The sequence below is a fragment of the Myxocyprinus asiaticus genome, chromosome 5 (assembly GCF_019703515.2).
Source record: "Myxocyprinus asiaticus isolate MX2 ecotype Aquarium Trade chromosome 5, UBuf_Myxa_2, whole genome shotgun sequence".
NCBI classification, from domain to species: Eukaryota; Metazoa; Chordata; class Actinopteri; order Cypriniformes; family Catostomidae; genus Myxocyprinus; species Myxocyprinus asiaticus.
The window spans coordinates 18,867,656-18,881,930 of NC_059348.1; the positions used below are offsets into that span (position 1 = coordinate 18,867,656).

General features: G+C 36.4%; 1 protein-coding gene across 3 annotated transcripts in view; it reads left to right on the plus strand.

Moving 5' to 3' along the window:
• The window catches only part of LOC127441496 (alanine aminotransferase 2-like), a 21,409-nt gene extending 7,698 nt beyond the window's left edge, over positions 1-13,711 (plus strand). For all 3 annotated transcript variants that reach the window (XM_051699006.1, XM_051699007.1, XM_051699004.1), the window contains 10 exons: positions 5,499-5,588; positions 6,066-6,174; positions 7,603-7,736; positions 9,196-9,439; positions 9,703-9,782; positions 9,983-10,119; positions 10,300-10,474; positions 12,267-12,422; positions 12,535-12,647; positions 13,110-13,711. In XM_051699006.1, coding sequence (XP_051554966.1) covers positions 5,499-5,588; positions 6,066-6,174; positions 7,603-7,736; positions 9,196-9,439; positions 9,703-9,782; positions 9,983-10,119; positions 10,300-10,474; positions 12,267-12,422; positions 12,535-12,647; positions 13,110-13,200 — 1,329 coding nt within the window. In that variant the 3' untranslated portion in view covers positions 13,201-13,711. The remainder of the gene's footprint in view (positions 1-5,498; positions 5,589-6,065; positions 6,175-7,602; positions 7,737-9,195; positions 9,440-9,702; positions 9,783-9,982; positions 10,120-10,299; positions 10,475-12,266; positions 12,423-12,534; positions 12,648-13,109) is intronic.
• Positions 13,712-14,275: the final 564 nt, after the last annotated feature.

The following is a 14,275-nucleotide window of genomic DNA, read 5'->3' on the forward strand; positions in this document are numbered from 1 at the left end:
TGTATAAAATTGTATGCCATTACAATTTTAGATTGCATATTTTAAAAGTCATGAAAATGTGGTAAAATCTTTAAAATTTAAAAAAGAATTTTTTTAATAATAACTACATGTGAACATTTTCATTTCAAGCATCCTATTAGGCCAAATGCATAAGCTAGGGTTACCTTGTAGTGTATGTTTTGTTTGTTTGTTTTCATTTCTGGCAAATTCATTAACAGTATATGTGTATGCAGCTATAAAAATCAACAATGCAGACAGTTTGCCAAATATTTATGAACCAAATGAATGCCTGTTCTTTGATATCTGTGAGAGTGCCCTGAAAAAGTCCAGCTGTAATGACTACAAAAATTCTTAGTGAAATATGACCCATGCCTCATACGGCGAAAGTCTGCAGGACTGTACAGTTTTGACAGCCTCCTTCCAACAAAAACCATCCACCCGCTATTCAAACAGGATTAAAGGTTGTCTTTGCTGTAGGGATTGTAGTCCCACGGCTTCCTCTGAGTGGCTGGAGTTTAGAATCATCTCTACTTTCTGACCAGTAGGAAAAGGGTTAGGCAATAATACTTTTTTCTTTTCGAGGGGTGCGTGAGAGGTTTTGGCAGATGCATCTGTGCATTTGGTTCAGCTTGAAACCGAGTCAATCTCACCCTAGGGAGAAACAGATATGCAGTCTGTAGCTTGTGATCTAGTCCCGTCCATACCAACTTGGAGTGCTGGAGCCTGAGGGACAAACACGGAACAGTTCATAACAGACATTCCTGAAGTTTCTGCCATTTGATAAATGATAAAAGATATTTGTTGACACAAAATAATTCATAAAGGTTTATTTAGAGATCACAAAACTTTCTTAGACTAATGCACCTGTCATAGGTTTCTCATTTGTCTAAATATCTAATTTGTCTATATATATATATATATATATATATATATATATATATATATATATATATATATATATATATTATTTTTTTTTTTTTTTTTTTTCACTTTTTAAAAAAATTATATTTTACATTACAAAAGGATGTGGTGTACTCCATTGCTTGCTGTTTATGTTTGACCTGGACACATTTTCTTTAATTTCAGTGTATGATGCTAGTTTTTAAACATGCTGTGAACTCTCCAAATGAATAAGTCCAGTTGAACTAGTTTCCTCCATGATTGCTGATCTTATTTATAACAGCAATGAAAAAATCTGACATAAAGTCATAAACATAGCATAAGCTTTAAAGTTCCATTTAGACAGGCACTCCTTTTCCTTTATGTGGCTGAATATAGTGGTGTGTGAAAAGAATGCCTCGACAAAAACCACCTTCATATTAAAGTTGCTAAAAGGAAAGTGTCACCTCAGAGAAACAGATAGTTATGTGAAAAACAGTGTGAAGAACAGAGTAATTTGTCCTTCTCCAAGAAACTTTTACAGCATTTCTGTGTTTTACACAGGATTAACACTTATCAAATAACAAAACAGAAAAATAGGAAACAATGTCTTAGCGTTTTATCAAATCAAATCAAATCACTTTATTGTCACTCAACCATATACACAAGCGCAATAGTGGGTGAAAGTCTTGGGTGCAGTTCCGAGCAACATAGCAGTCATGACAGTGATGAGACATATACCAATTTACAATAAACATCAGATTTACACAACACAATTTACATATCTAATATACACATAATTACACACAACACAATATACAAATAATAATATACAATGTACAGATTTTTATTATATCAAATCTACTTTTAACTTAAATGATTCATCCAGTACATACTGGTGACAGAGAAATAAGGACTTTGCTAATTAAGTTGATTACAATTAATAACTCTGAGGGGTGAAAATAAAAGCACATCACAAGCCTGCGCATGCTATAGTATGTGTGTTTCAATAGACCAGCGCTTTTCAGTGAAATGCGCTGCGAATGCATATTTTATATTTACTTATTAAACGCAGCCTTTTGCGATTCACAAAGCTGTCTTATGTCTTCAAGAGACTTTGAATAAAATGCATGATTTATATGGACTACTTTAATGGTAATTTTATGGTTCTTTTATGTAATTTTTGGAGCTTGACATCACTTAAGGACCATGACTAACAACACACAGTGTCAGATTTGGATCCGGCTCATCAGACTGATACCGTCCAAAAACGTCCGTACCGGAACTGTTACCGATCCAGGTATCAGATCACGCACCCTTAGTATATTTAGTTTTAACTCGCTTAAGTAAATTTGTATTATTACTATTTTTATTATTATTATTATTCTTGAGTCATGCACCTCAGGTTCACCTACAGTATTCCTGAATTACAGGAATACTAGCTTTTGATATTTTCTGCAAGTAACTCAATGAAATAGGCATATTAAATGGAATTTGAAATATTTTTAGCTATGACATTTTGTTAGATTGATCATTTGAACTCTACATACTTCACTTCTTAAATTTGTCGATGTCTAACTATTATTTTGCTCCTGTGTTGTGTATGGAGATCGGATTCAGGGAATACATTCCTGCTGATCATGCAAGGATATGCTCTAACTACATTCTTATGAAAAAAATTTGGTTTTGAACTGCCATTAATGAATATTGTCAGTGACAGAAGAGCTTTTCAACACTGGCAGAAATAAAGCTTAATATAGTAGTATATAATGAGAAATCGTTTGTTAAAATCAAACCGCATGGTCTTGCTCTGAAAGTAAATGGGTGATGTCAATCTCCCCCACATTCACTTAGTAATTTGTATAAACTTTCACTCCATCAGTCTTCAAGGTTCATAAAGTGTGTTTATAATTTTTCTAAGCTTGCAGAAAGGTTTTATTAAAAATTCTCAAACGCTCCTCAAATGACAGTAAAGCAATTGTTTCATTGTCTCACTCCATTAGAACTGTGTATTTTTGTAAGTCTCTGCAGTAGAGAGGGGGATAAAGTATTGGAAAAACAAGATGTTTTTATGTTGCATTCAGCATGCAGTGAGAGTGACAGGGAGGTTGTTTGTGAGGCTTCAGACGCACACTCTGTTAAAGTGCTTTCGAACTTGGCAAACAGACAGGCAAACAGAAGGGGACTGGTGAACCACTGCCATCAGCAGAACTAGTGACCCTTGCTGCTTGTTTGCTTTCCAGATAAGGCAACACTATAACCTCTGCTGATCAGGCAAAGTAGGATGTTTAACCCTCTGAGGGTGTTTTGGACCCTGGAGAAGTTTTGACATGCCTTGACATTTGTGCCGTTTTCAGTTGCTTAAAAACATATTAATGGCTAAAGGCTGATAAGACTGTATTCAGCACAAACTGGGCTACAATAATATGTGAACAACATGTATGTACATGTTTGTATTTTTGAGAAAATAACGTTTATGCGTGATTTTTGAAAAAAGTAGGATGTTTAACCCCCTGAAGGTGTTTTGGGCCCTGGAGAAGTTTTGACATGCCTTGACATATGTGCCGTTTTCAGTTGCTTAAAAACATATTAATGGCTAAAGGCTGATAACACTGTATTCAGCACAAACTGGGCTACAATAATATGTGAGCAACATGTATGTACATGTTTGTATTTTTGAGAAAATAACATTTATGCATGGTTTTTGAAAAAAAAAAAATGTTAAGTCTGAAATAAGGCCATATAACACATACTAAATATTTGTTCACAAGACTTTTGAGAACTGGATCTTGTAGCCTAGAGTTTTTGCTACAAAATGATGTGAAAACCATCCTGATAACTCATTCATACAAAACAATATAGTCATTTAACATTTGTAAGACACTTTTAATGTTAGAAAGGCCATATGCGAGGAGGCGTAGATGAATATTGATGTGATTCACACTTGAGGAGACAAAGACCCCTCCTGAGAGAGAATGAATGTGAGGAGACTTAATGATTGAATGTATTGTTTGTAGCTTATTCATAAAATCAAGTTTAAGTAAAAAGAAGTAATCTGACTATACATTTTCTTTACATAAAGACTTTACTTAAAAACTTTAGACCTACTCTACCATTTAAAAAGTTTTAGATCTGTAAGATTTTTTAATGTTTTTAAAAGAAGTCTCTTCTGCTCACCAAGGCTGCATTTATTTGATCCAAAATACAGCAAAAACATTGATATTGTGAAATATTTGTACAATTTAAAATAACTTTTCTATTTGAATATATTGTAAAATGCAATTTATTCCTGTGATAAAAGCTGAATTTTCAGCATCATTACTGCAGTCATCAGTGTCACATGATCCTTCAGAAATCATTCTAATATGCTGATTTACTAATATGGGCATATTTACAGCACATTTTACACATTTACACCCGAACAGATATTTGCAAGCACAAGCTTCATTGATGATAATGAGGCAGCATAAACACTAGTTAAAATATAATCTAAACATTCATATTATTTTTATATCATATTACATATCATATTTATATCATACAACATACAATTTAAATACCTGCTTTAGCCAAAACAACATTTAAATGTAACTAAAACTTGCCTATTAGGAAAATGATGGAGTATTTTAAGTTGTTTCTGCTGTTATGAGGAAAAAAATCCAGCAGGACGTGCCGGCATGTCCGTCGACCCCTGAGGTTAATAAAAACACTACAACATACTGTAGATTATTAGTGGTGTTTGCTAAGGCAAGCATCACTATCACTATTGATCATAAATTTACAAAACCCTGAAGTATTTTTTATTTTTTTATTTTCCCCCAATTTGGAATGCCCAATTCCCAATGCGCTCTAAGTCCTCATGGTGGCGTAATGACTCGCCTCGATCTGGGTGGCAGAGGACAAATCTCAGTTGCCCGAGACAGTCAGTCCGCACATCTTATCACGTGGCTTGTTGAACGTTACCGCGGAGACGAAGCACGTGTGGAGGCTTCACGCTGTTCTCTGTGGCAACCACGCACAACTCACCACATGCCCCACCGAGAGTGAGAACCACATTATAGCGATCATGAGGATGTTAACCCAACGTGACTCTACCCACACCAGCAACTGGGCCAATTGGTTGCTTAGGAAGCCTGACTGGAGTCACTCAGCACGCCCTGGATTTGAATTTGCGACACCAGGTGTGGTAGTCAGCGTCTTTACTTGCTGTGCTACCCAGGCCCCCCAAAACCCTGAAGTTTTAAACTTTTGTGCGTAACTTGTCCAGCATTGTATGAGCAACATACCTAAATTACTCCTCAAATCGTGAGGCTTGTTGAGAAGAGGTGTGCTATTACTTTTCTAAACAATTAGACTTAATAAGAAGCAATAAACAGGTGAGAAAATTTCATAGACCTGCTGAAGGAGGGGCCTAAGCCACATATTAGTGAGCACCTTTTGACTTTGACCAGTAAGCAACCATCCAGAACACCCTAGCAACACCCTAACAACTGCATAGTAATGTGTATAGCCAGTTAGCATATGCTCAATTTGATGTACTTCTTACTGATAACATTTATACTAGATGTAATTTCTTGTTTTGTCTTATTTTGTATGTTATGTATTTCACTCCATCGCAGGGGGTTAAGAAGCCTTTTGAAGAGGTCATTAAGGCGAATATCGGAGATGCTCATGCCATGGGCCAACAACCAATCACCTTCTTTCGACAGGTAGCTAGCTGACCGCTCTCACCTTTTGCTGACTAAGAGACTCAATTAATTATCTACTCAAGTCATTTCCAGTCAATGAATCTTCCAATGCTTGCAGGTCCACTGTGTTTAAACTGTTCCATGCATTAACCAAAGTCAACAATTTAACTGCAATGATTTGCACTTTGGATATCTTATTATCACAGAAATATATATATAATATATAAAATATATAAAGAACATATATAAAAAAAAAATATATATATATATATATATATATATATATATATATGATTTAAAACAATTTGTTTTATTTTTTTTGTTCCACATTAAAAGGAACACATACAAATTAGGATGTATAGTCATTGCAGTCTAAGCATTAGCCAAGTTCTCTTATTTTACTTGGCATGTTATTATTTTTTGATTAATTTGTTTTTGAATGCTTAGAATTGAGTGTCCATAGATATTCTGTAGCCTCATAACGCTATTGTTTTCAAGGTGATGGCGTTGTGTACTTATCCACAACTACTTGAGGATAACAAGTTTCCAGAAGATGCCAAAAACCGTGCAAGACGTATTTTGCAGGCATGCGGAGGGAACAGCATAGGTATGTGGTGTGTGTATATAGGTAGTTGACATGACATTTCAAGCATTGACAATAGTTAATTTCAGTGAGACATGTTATACTACGTTTACATTTTTTTTTTAAATAACATTGTTCTAATTCTTGTATTATTATTATTATGCATGCTGCTTTTATGATCTCAGTTCAGTCTTGACAACTCACGGAATAAAGTGAAGTTGTTATAAAGGATATGAAAATATGATATGTTTAGACTTGGCGGACTAGATCTGCTCACGCTGCTGCTGCAGAGCAAGTACGAAGACCTGCTACTGCTAGAACATACACAGACACGCTGTGTTGAGCATGTAAGACATGCTGGTGCTGCACAATTAGACCTACATACTAACACCTAACCCTTGAGGCAGATCTAAACATGTGGTGCTGGGGAGGAGGAGGGAAAACCTGAGAGAGAGGAAAAACTTGTAGTGTGCTGCCGTGAAATCGATTCACCTGCATGTTACTGAGGTTATTTCAATATTAGACAAAGAGAGAGTAAATTGACTGGCTCAACAGATTACATGACAAATGGTCTTTTAGCTTGACCATAGAGCATGCGAGCTGACTGGCTAACAGATTACATGTTTAAAGGAACATCAGCTTGCACCATGCAGAGTTTCACAACTAAATTTCAACTCATTTAAAAGAGAGACTACATGGAATTAATTTCTCTCACAGCAGGATTATTTAAAATCAACATTTAACAGCCTTCACAACCCATTTTACTTCTGTAATTTGAAAAGTAGGGACAAATTTAGGGAGCAGCTTGATTTTATCTATTGGGAATTGATTTGATTGTGTCAAGTGGTCTCTGTGTGATAGGTGGTTGGACAGGAAAAGGTTGAAAAATAAGAGCGCTTGGTGACATTGGCTAAAAAGGAGGAAGTTATTATGTTTTTTATCAAAGATGACAAATACAAAAAACAAAAAATATTCTGTGGCATAACAGTTACACCAGGAACATGCATAAAGAAAGTAAATAGGGTCAATTTGGATTTTGTGAATGCTACAAAGTTTAAAACATTTAAGCTTATTAAAATAAAGGTGAAAAAAAAAACTTGTGACCAGTCAGCTCCTAAAAATACACTTTCTCTTATACATATCACTTTTAACTTATAATCTTAATGTTGAAACCAGATTGTGCATGGATTTGTTATTTGACTGCCCATAAGCATTTCATTGCACTTGATAATAAATGATGATACATTGAACTGTACTCAACTGTATTAATTGCTAGCTATCAAAAAATTGCTGATGTTACTCAATATCCTCAATCTGCTCAGTAATGTTACTGATTAAAATCCTAAAGTGTGACATTGTATAAAGAGCCTGTGAGGTTGTTCTGTATTATGTTTTTTGTTAGATCTTCAGACCTTTTCTCTTTGTTCTGTTCCTCCCTTGCTCTCCCCCCAGGTGCATACACAACGAGTCAAGGCATTGACTGTGTAAGACACGACATTGCAAACTACATCAATCGTCGGGATGGCGGTGTTCCCTCTGACCCTGATAATATCTACCTCACGACAGGGGCCAGTGACGGCATTGTGGTACGTCAAGCAAACTACAAACACAGTTCTATGTACACTTAACATGTTTAAATAAAGTCAGTCTACTTCAGTCTGTCAATTAAAGGGACAGTGCACCAGTTTTCTGTTATACTATGACCAGTATATGTTAATTTTTTCCATGTTATGCAAGTCTGCTGAGATTTTATTGTCTTTATTATAGAAATCATTAAAGCTAAAGTTTTTTTTTTTAGAAAGTTTCCATGCCAAAAATTACCAATGCTAATCTACTCCACCAGTTTAATAGGGTCCAAACAACAAATGTGTATAGGCACCAGTGTTGGGGGTAAAGTGCGTTTTACTGCAGATTACTTTTTGGAAGTAAAACGTAATGTTACTATTTGAGTTTACACAGTAATACCATGTTACTTTATTCAGATAACTAATGCATTTTATTTTTATGCACTTTATTTTTCTATTTATTTAATTTATTAACTGACAAATTGAATTGGAAACCTTTTCGATAATGCCAAATATACTGTAAAGCCCAAAGTATACTTTGTTTTTGACGCGAATGCTCTGTGTCTGTGTACAATCGAACAAAGTATACTTCATTTGACGGTGCACACTACGACTCTGAGACACCGGATTACTTCTCTTAAGGAGTGAAGACCCATAAAGATGTCCTTCTGACTCGAGTTACACAATTGCAGGTATCTCCAGACCTCCTCACACACGTTTTCTTGACGTGCACATCCACTGTTGACGTTTTTACCTTCGTCTCCTGTTGTAAACTGGCGAGCGCATCTTCGTGACAACAACAGCTCAAATGTGAGTGTTGTTACCTTTTGGATCCACTAATTAGTGCAGATAATTCCAGGCGCATTCTGCGTGTTAAAAGACGCGCGATTAGAAAAATTGGGCTGCACACGTTCAGTGCTCGAGCACTCTGCTGATGACGAGAAATGCGTCTCGCGTCCTATAAAATCTGACCGAATTATACTTTGGGCTTAAGGCGTACTAAAATAAGTGTAATAAAATAAGTGTTTTTTAGGTGTAGGAATCACATAGTATAAGATGAAGCACAATATTATTTTATGTATTTTAAATTGTATAATTTGACATTGTCATCGTTCTTTGAGCATAATGCAAAAATCAGTTTCTCAATCACTTTTATAAATGTACTTTTATTACAGCAAAATTATGTAAAATAATAAGACTTGTTTTGTTCAATAACTGATTTTTTTTAAGCATAAACCTTGCTAATTTGACAATGGGGTAAGAATAAACTTAAATGAATAAAAAGTAATCCTAATTTTTATTATCTCAAAACAAGTCTAATTATCTTACACAATTTTGCTTTTCAAATAAATGATATATTTCATTATATATAATGTATTAAAAAAAATACTGATTAAGAATCTTTTTTTTTTGTTTTTTTTTGCTGCATTTAATTTGTTGTCTTATTTTATTTTTCTTTCTCTCTCTTGTTCTCTCTCAGACCGTACTGAAGTTGTTGACAGCTGGGGAGGGTCGTACCCGGACAGGGGTGATGATATCCATACCTCAGTACCCTCTTTACTCTGCCGCTATAGCAGAGCTGGGTGCTGTTCAGGTCAGTTACTACTTGAATGAGGAGAAGTGCTGGAGTCTAGACATTAGTGAGCTGCAACGCTCTCTACAGGAAGCCCGAAAGCATTGCAACCCCCGTGTACTATGTATAATCAACCCTGGCAACCCCACCGGTAAACCATTAAGAGCCTTTATACATTAATCTGAATTGATCATCTGAAATGCAGTTCTTTCTATAATGATTAAATATAAACTTTTTTTATATTGTGTCCAAATCTAACTGTTTTTAACATTAAGTACAATAATATAATCTTATCATATTAATAAGTCAAATTTAACCATTCAAACTGTGTCTTTACCCAAGCAAAAGCATAATATAATTACTCATTTCAACTTTTGCATATATATATATATTTCCCAATCTTTCTTTTTAAAGGTCAGGTACAAAGCAGACAGTGTATTGAAGATGTAATCCGATTTGCAGCCAAAGAAAACCTCTTCCTAATGGCTGATGAGGTAGGTTGATACTGGGGTCCTTTGGGGTCATTATTTACACCCATACACAAAAAATATTATAAACCGATATTTATATAAAGATAAGAGTGTTCTTTAGTATTGTCATCTGTAGGCATAGACGTGCATATTTCTGCCTAATATTACAGTTTTAAAGGGATGTTTTGACAAGTTGGGACTTATTGTGTGTGTCTGTTTTGCAGGTGTATCAGGACAATGTGTATGCAGAAGGCTGTAAGTTTCACTCTTTTAAGAAAGTGTTGTTTGAGATGGGCCCAGAGTATTCAAACACAGTAGAGCTGGCATCATTCCACTCAACCTCCAAGTGCTACATGGGAGAGTGAGTGCACATCCATCCGACTTAATCAATTAACATAGAATTCCACAGAAAATCACACAGCATAGAATTACACAAGAATCAAGTTCAGATTAGACCATGTAATTAAAAAAAATTGCACTTAAATTCATTGGAGTCCATTCAATGTCTGTTCTTTTCCCTCATGCTAATGCACACTTGCAGGTGTGGTTTCCGAGGCGGGTACATGGAGGTCATTAACATGGACCCAGAGGTGAAGGCTCAGCTCACCAAGCTGGTGTCGGTACGTTTGTGCCCGCCTACACCTGGACAAGCCCTCATGGACTTGGTGGTCAACCCCCCTCAGCCTGGAGAGCCCTCCCACAACACTTTCATCAAGGTGCTTTCATCTTTACATCTTTAAGCAATTTTTTATCTGTTAGGTGTAAGAATCTCTTTGAGAGAAAAGTGATGTTAAAGACAATTTCTTCACAGACAATATACTGTACAGTGGGGTTCGAAAGTCTAAATCCACTTTTGTAATTTTGTAATTTAATACAGTTCAGTCAAAACAACTCTCGGAAAGATTCAACTTGTTAATGTGGGTATGAAATATTGATAAGTTATTGGTCTTGGCAGGCTAGACCTGCTACGCTGCTGCTGCTGAAGAACAAGTACGGAGACTTGCTACTGCTAGAACATAAACAGACATGCTGAAAAAAGCATGTGGACATGCTGCTGCTGCACTGTTAGAAAAACCCAATATGTGCTGCATCAAGCATGTATGACATGCTACCGCACAGTTAGACATAAATACAATCCCAAGTGGAGCTGGGGAGGAGGAGGAGGAGGGTTTTAGTGAAACCTCTCGCAGCGTGCTGCAATAAAACTGTCTTGCAAACTGAGCAAATTTAAATGTGAGGCAAAGAGAGAGTACGAAATTTAATTGGCTACCCTATTACACTTCAAAGGACCCATCAGGATCTGAGCCAATTGGCTCAACATGTCACATGTGAGCGAGCTGACTGGCTAACAGATAACATGTTATATCAGCTTGCATCATTCAGAGTTTCACACATGGACTTAGTCATTATTTATTACAAATTACCAGCTTTACAATTTTAGTCAAATGTTGAATTAAAAAAATATATTTTTTAAGGTAATTTGTTTTTTCAGATTTGCACAGTTCAACCAAAAATGAAAATTCTCTCATCATTTACTCACCCTCATGCCATCCCAGATGTGTATGACTTTCTTTCATCTGCTGAACACAAATGCAGATTTTTAGAAGAATATTTCAGCTCTTTTGGTCTGTACAATGTAAGTGAATGGGTGCTAACATTTTGAAGCTCCAAAAATTACATAAATCAGCATTAAAGTAATCCATAAGACTCCAGTGGTTAAATTCATGTCTTCAGAAGCTATATGATAGGTGTGGGTGAGAAATAGATCAATATTTAAGTGCTTTTTTACTATAAATTGTCCTCTGCTCAGTCAATCTCCACTTTAACTTTCACATTCTTCTTCTTGTGTTTTTGGTGATTCACATTCTTCATGCATATCGCCCCCTACTGAGCAGGGAGAAGAATTTCTAGAAAAAAGACTTCAATATTAATCTGTTTCTCACCCACACCTATCATATCACTTCTCAAGATATGGTTTAAAACACTGGAGTCTTATGGATTACTTTTATGCTGCCTTTATGTGCTTTTTGGAGTGTCAGAATTTTGGCACCCATTCACTTGTATTGAATGGATCAAAAGAGCTGAGATATTCTTCTAAAAATCTTAATTTGTGTTCTGCAGAAGAAAGGAAGTCATACATATCTGGGATAGCATGAGAGTGAGTAAATGATGAAAGATTTGTTTTTGGATGAACATCCCTTTAAATAAGATTTTAAATCCTGTATATTCAATGTGGACTCAAGACTCCATGCATGGTCAGATGATCAGTTATTTTGTCTGCCTTGTAGTCAATATGGTTTTCAAATGCTGTAAAATCTATTTGGATTAAAAGAGATAAAATCTCTTTTGATAAAATACAAATAGCATTTATCTGTTTCTTGAACAAAAAGACCCAAGAAGAACATTTTGTCTTGCTCCCCATTTGCTACAATCCTCCAGTCTAACAGTCTTGGCTAGTATCCCAGTGTTTTTCAGTCCTCTCCTCTGCTCTCTGTCTGTCTTGTGTAGGAGCGGACAGCCGTACTGAGTGCTTTAGCTGAAAAAGCCAAACTAACAGAGGAGATTCTGAATACAGTGCCAGGGATCAGCTGTAACCCTGTACAGGGAGCCATGTACTCATTCCCACGGATCACTTTACCTGAACGTGCCATCAATTTAGCCAAGGTAAGTGACTGTTTGGTACACCTAGTCAGTCTCGTGCTCATGGCTTGTAGTTGTTGCTTATGGTAGTATTCTGTTTTTGTTTTTATTCTCATCTTCCTTTCCTTTATCTCAGACGAAGGGTCAGGCGCCAGACATGTTCTACTGCATGAAACTTTTGGAGGAAACAGGGATCTGTCTTGTTCCTGGCAGCGGTTTCGGTCAAAGAGATGGCACTTATCATTTCAGGTGTGTGTTTGCTCTCATGATAGAAGGATTAGATTGTTTTTTACACTATATTCCAAGTCTTCAGAGACATATGATAGCTTTGTGTGAGAAACAGACCGAAAATTAGGTCGTTATTGGGCAAAAATATTTCCCTCTGCCGAAGCTCACAAATCTCATTTGAGTTTGTGTTCGATTAAAAAATGGCACCTTATATGGATGCATATTTTGGCGAATTCTTTTAACTGAGTAACCACCAGTATTAACTGGTTATTAAGCAGTTAACTGATAAGCTATGAATCAAACAAGTGGCCAAACAGGCATGACAAAAGTGAAATATATATTGGCTGAAACAAAACAGGCCTTATTAACCTAGGAGGTGATAACTTTGGTCTCTGAGGTGTTAATTCTAACATTTGAAGAGCATGTTATTGTGATTAAATGGAAATTTCAACCATTCTTATTTTGTGTTCTTTGGTTCACCAGGATGACCATCCTTCCTTCAACTGACAAACTGAAGATTATGCTTAACAAACTGAAGGAATTCCATCAGAACTTCACCCAGCAGTTTTCCTAACCCACTTCAGAGCCCTCCAGCCACAGCTGACCAACTAATGTGCTATAATATGCTATTTACTTTGTACCTTCTTAATATTTGGCCAAAATTAGTGCCAAATAGTCACATGGGCATTAATGGACACTAATCTGCAACCCTGCCACAGAATAATTGATATCTTTTAGCTAAAGATGAATGAAGAATCCCTAGAACTATCATTATGGACTTGATAGGGCTGACTAAATTCAAGCAGTAGAAATAACAACACTGATTCTTATTTCACAATATTTTAACTGTCAATCAGATGAACGCATATTTTTGTAAACAGTCCTGAACACTTTAGATATTTTCTTGATGTGATGTCTATATGTGTTTGTGTATGTGTGTGAATAGTGTGGTGTGTGACAGTGCAGTGAAGGTGATAGAATGGGCATTCGACCAGACATGATTTTGCACTGTTTTTCCATTCAGTGCTTTGTGTGTATTGTTGTAATTATAAATGCATTCATGAATAAATGTAAGCACAAACATTCCTGAACGTGTACATAACAGATTGATTATATGACAGACACAGTATAATACAATGTAGATTAACAATTAGGATTTTGTGTGCCTTGATGTTTGAACGCTAATTTATGATGAAACGTTCCCGTGCAAGCTCCTCACCACTAGACGACACGTTACCATAGCATTACAAGATCGCACTTCATCTTGTTTTTGAATTAAAGCCTTGTTTTGTAACACTTCTCTCTCCCAAACACACACATACAGAGGCCAGAGGGGATACTGGCTTAGGCGATATAGGCAGACTGGGGCGGCACGACAGGGTACATGATCGATCGCCCCTGCACAGAGCTCGCAAGATCGCGATGGGAGAAAGGTGCCCCGAGTTGTGCCATCCCGCCCCTGCTCGAGATGAGTGAAAGGTGCCCCGAATCGTGCCACCCCGCCCCGAGCTCGCAAGATCGCGATGGGAGAGAGGTGCCCCAAATCACGCCACTCCGCACAAAGCCCGCAAGGGCGTTGTGAAAGGTGCCCCGAGTTGTTCCTGACAGGCTACTCAGCCTAAAAGTCTGTAAATGGTAAGGATTATAGA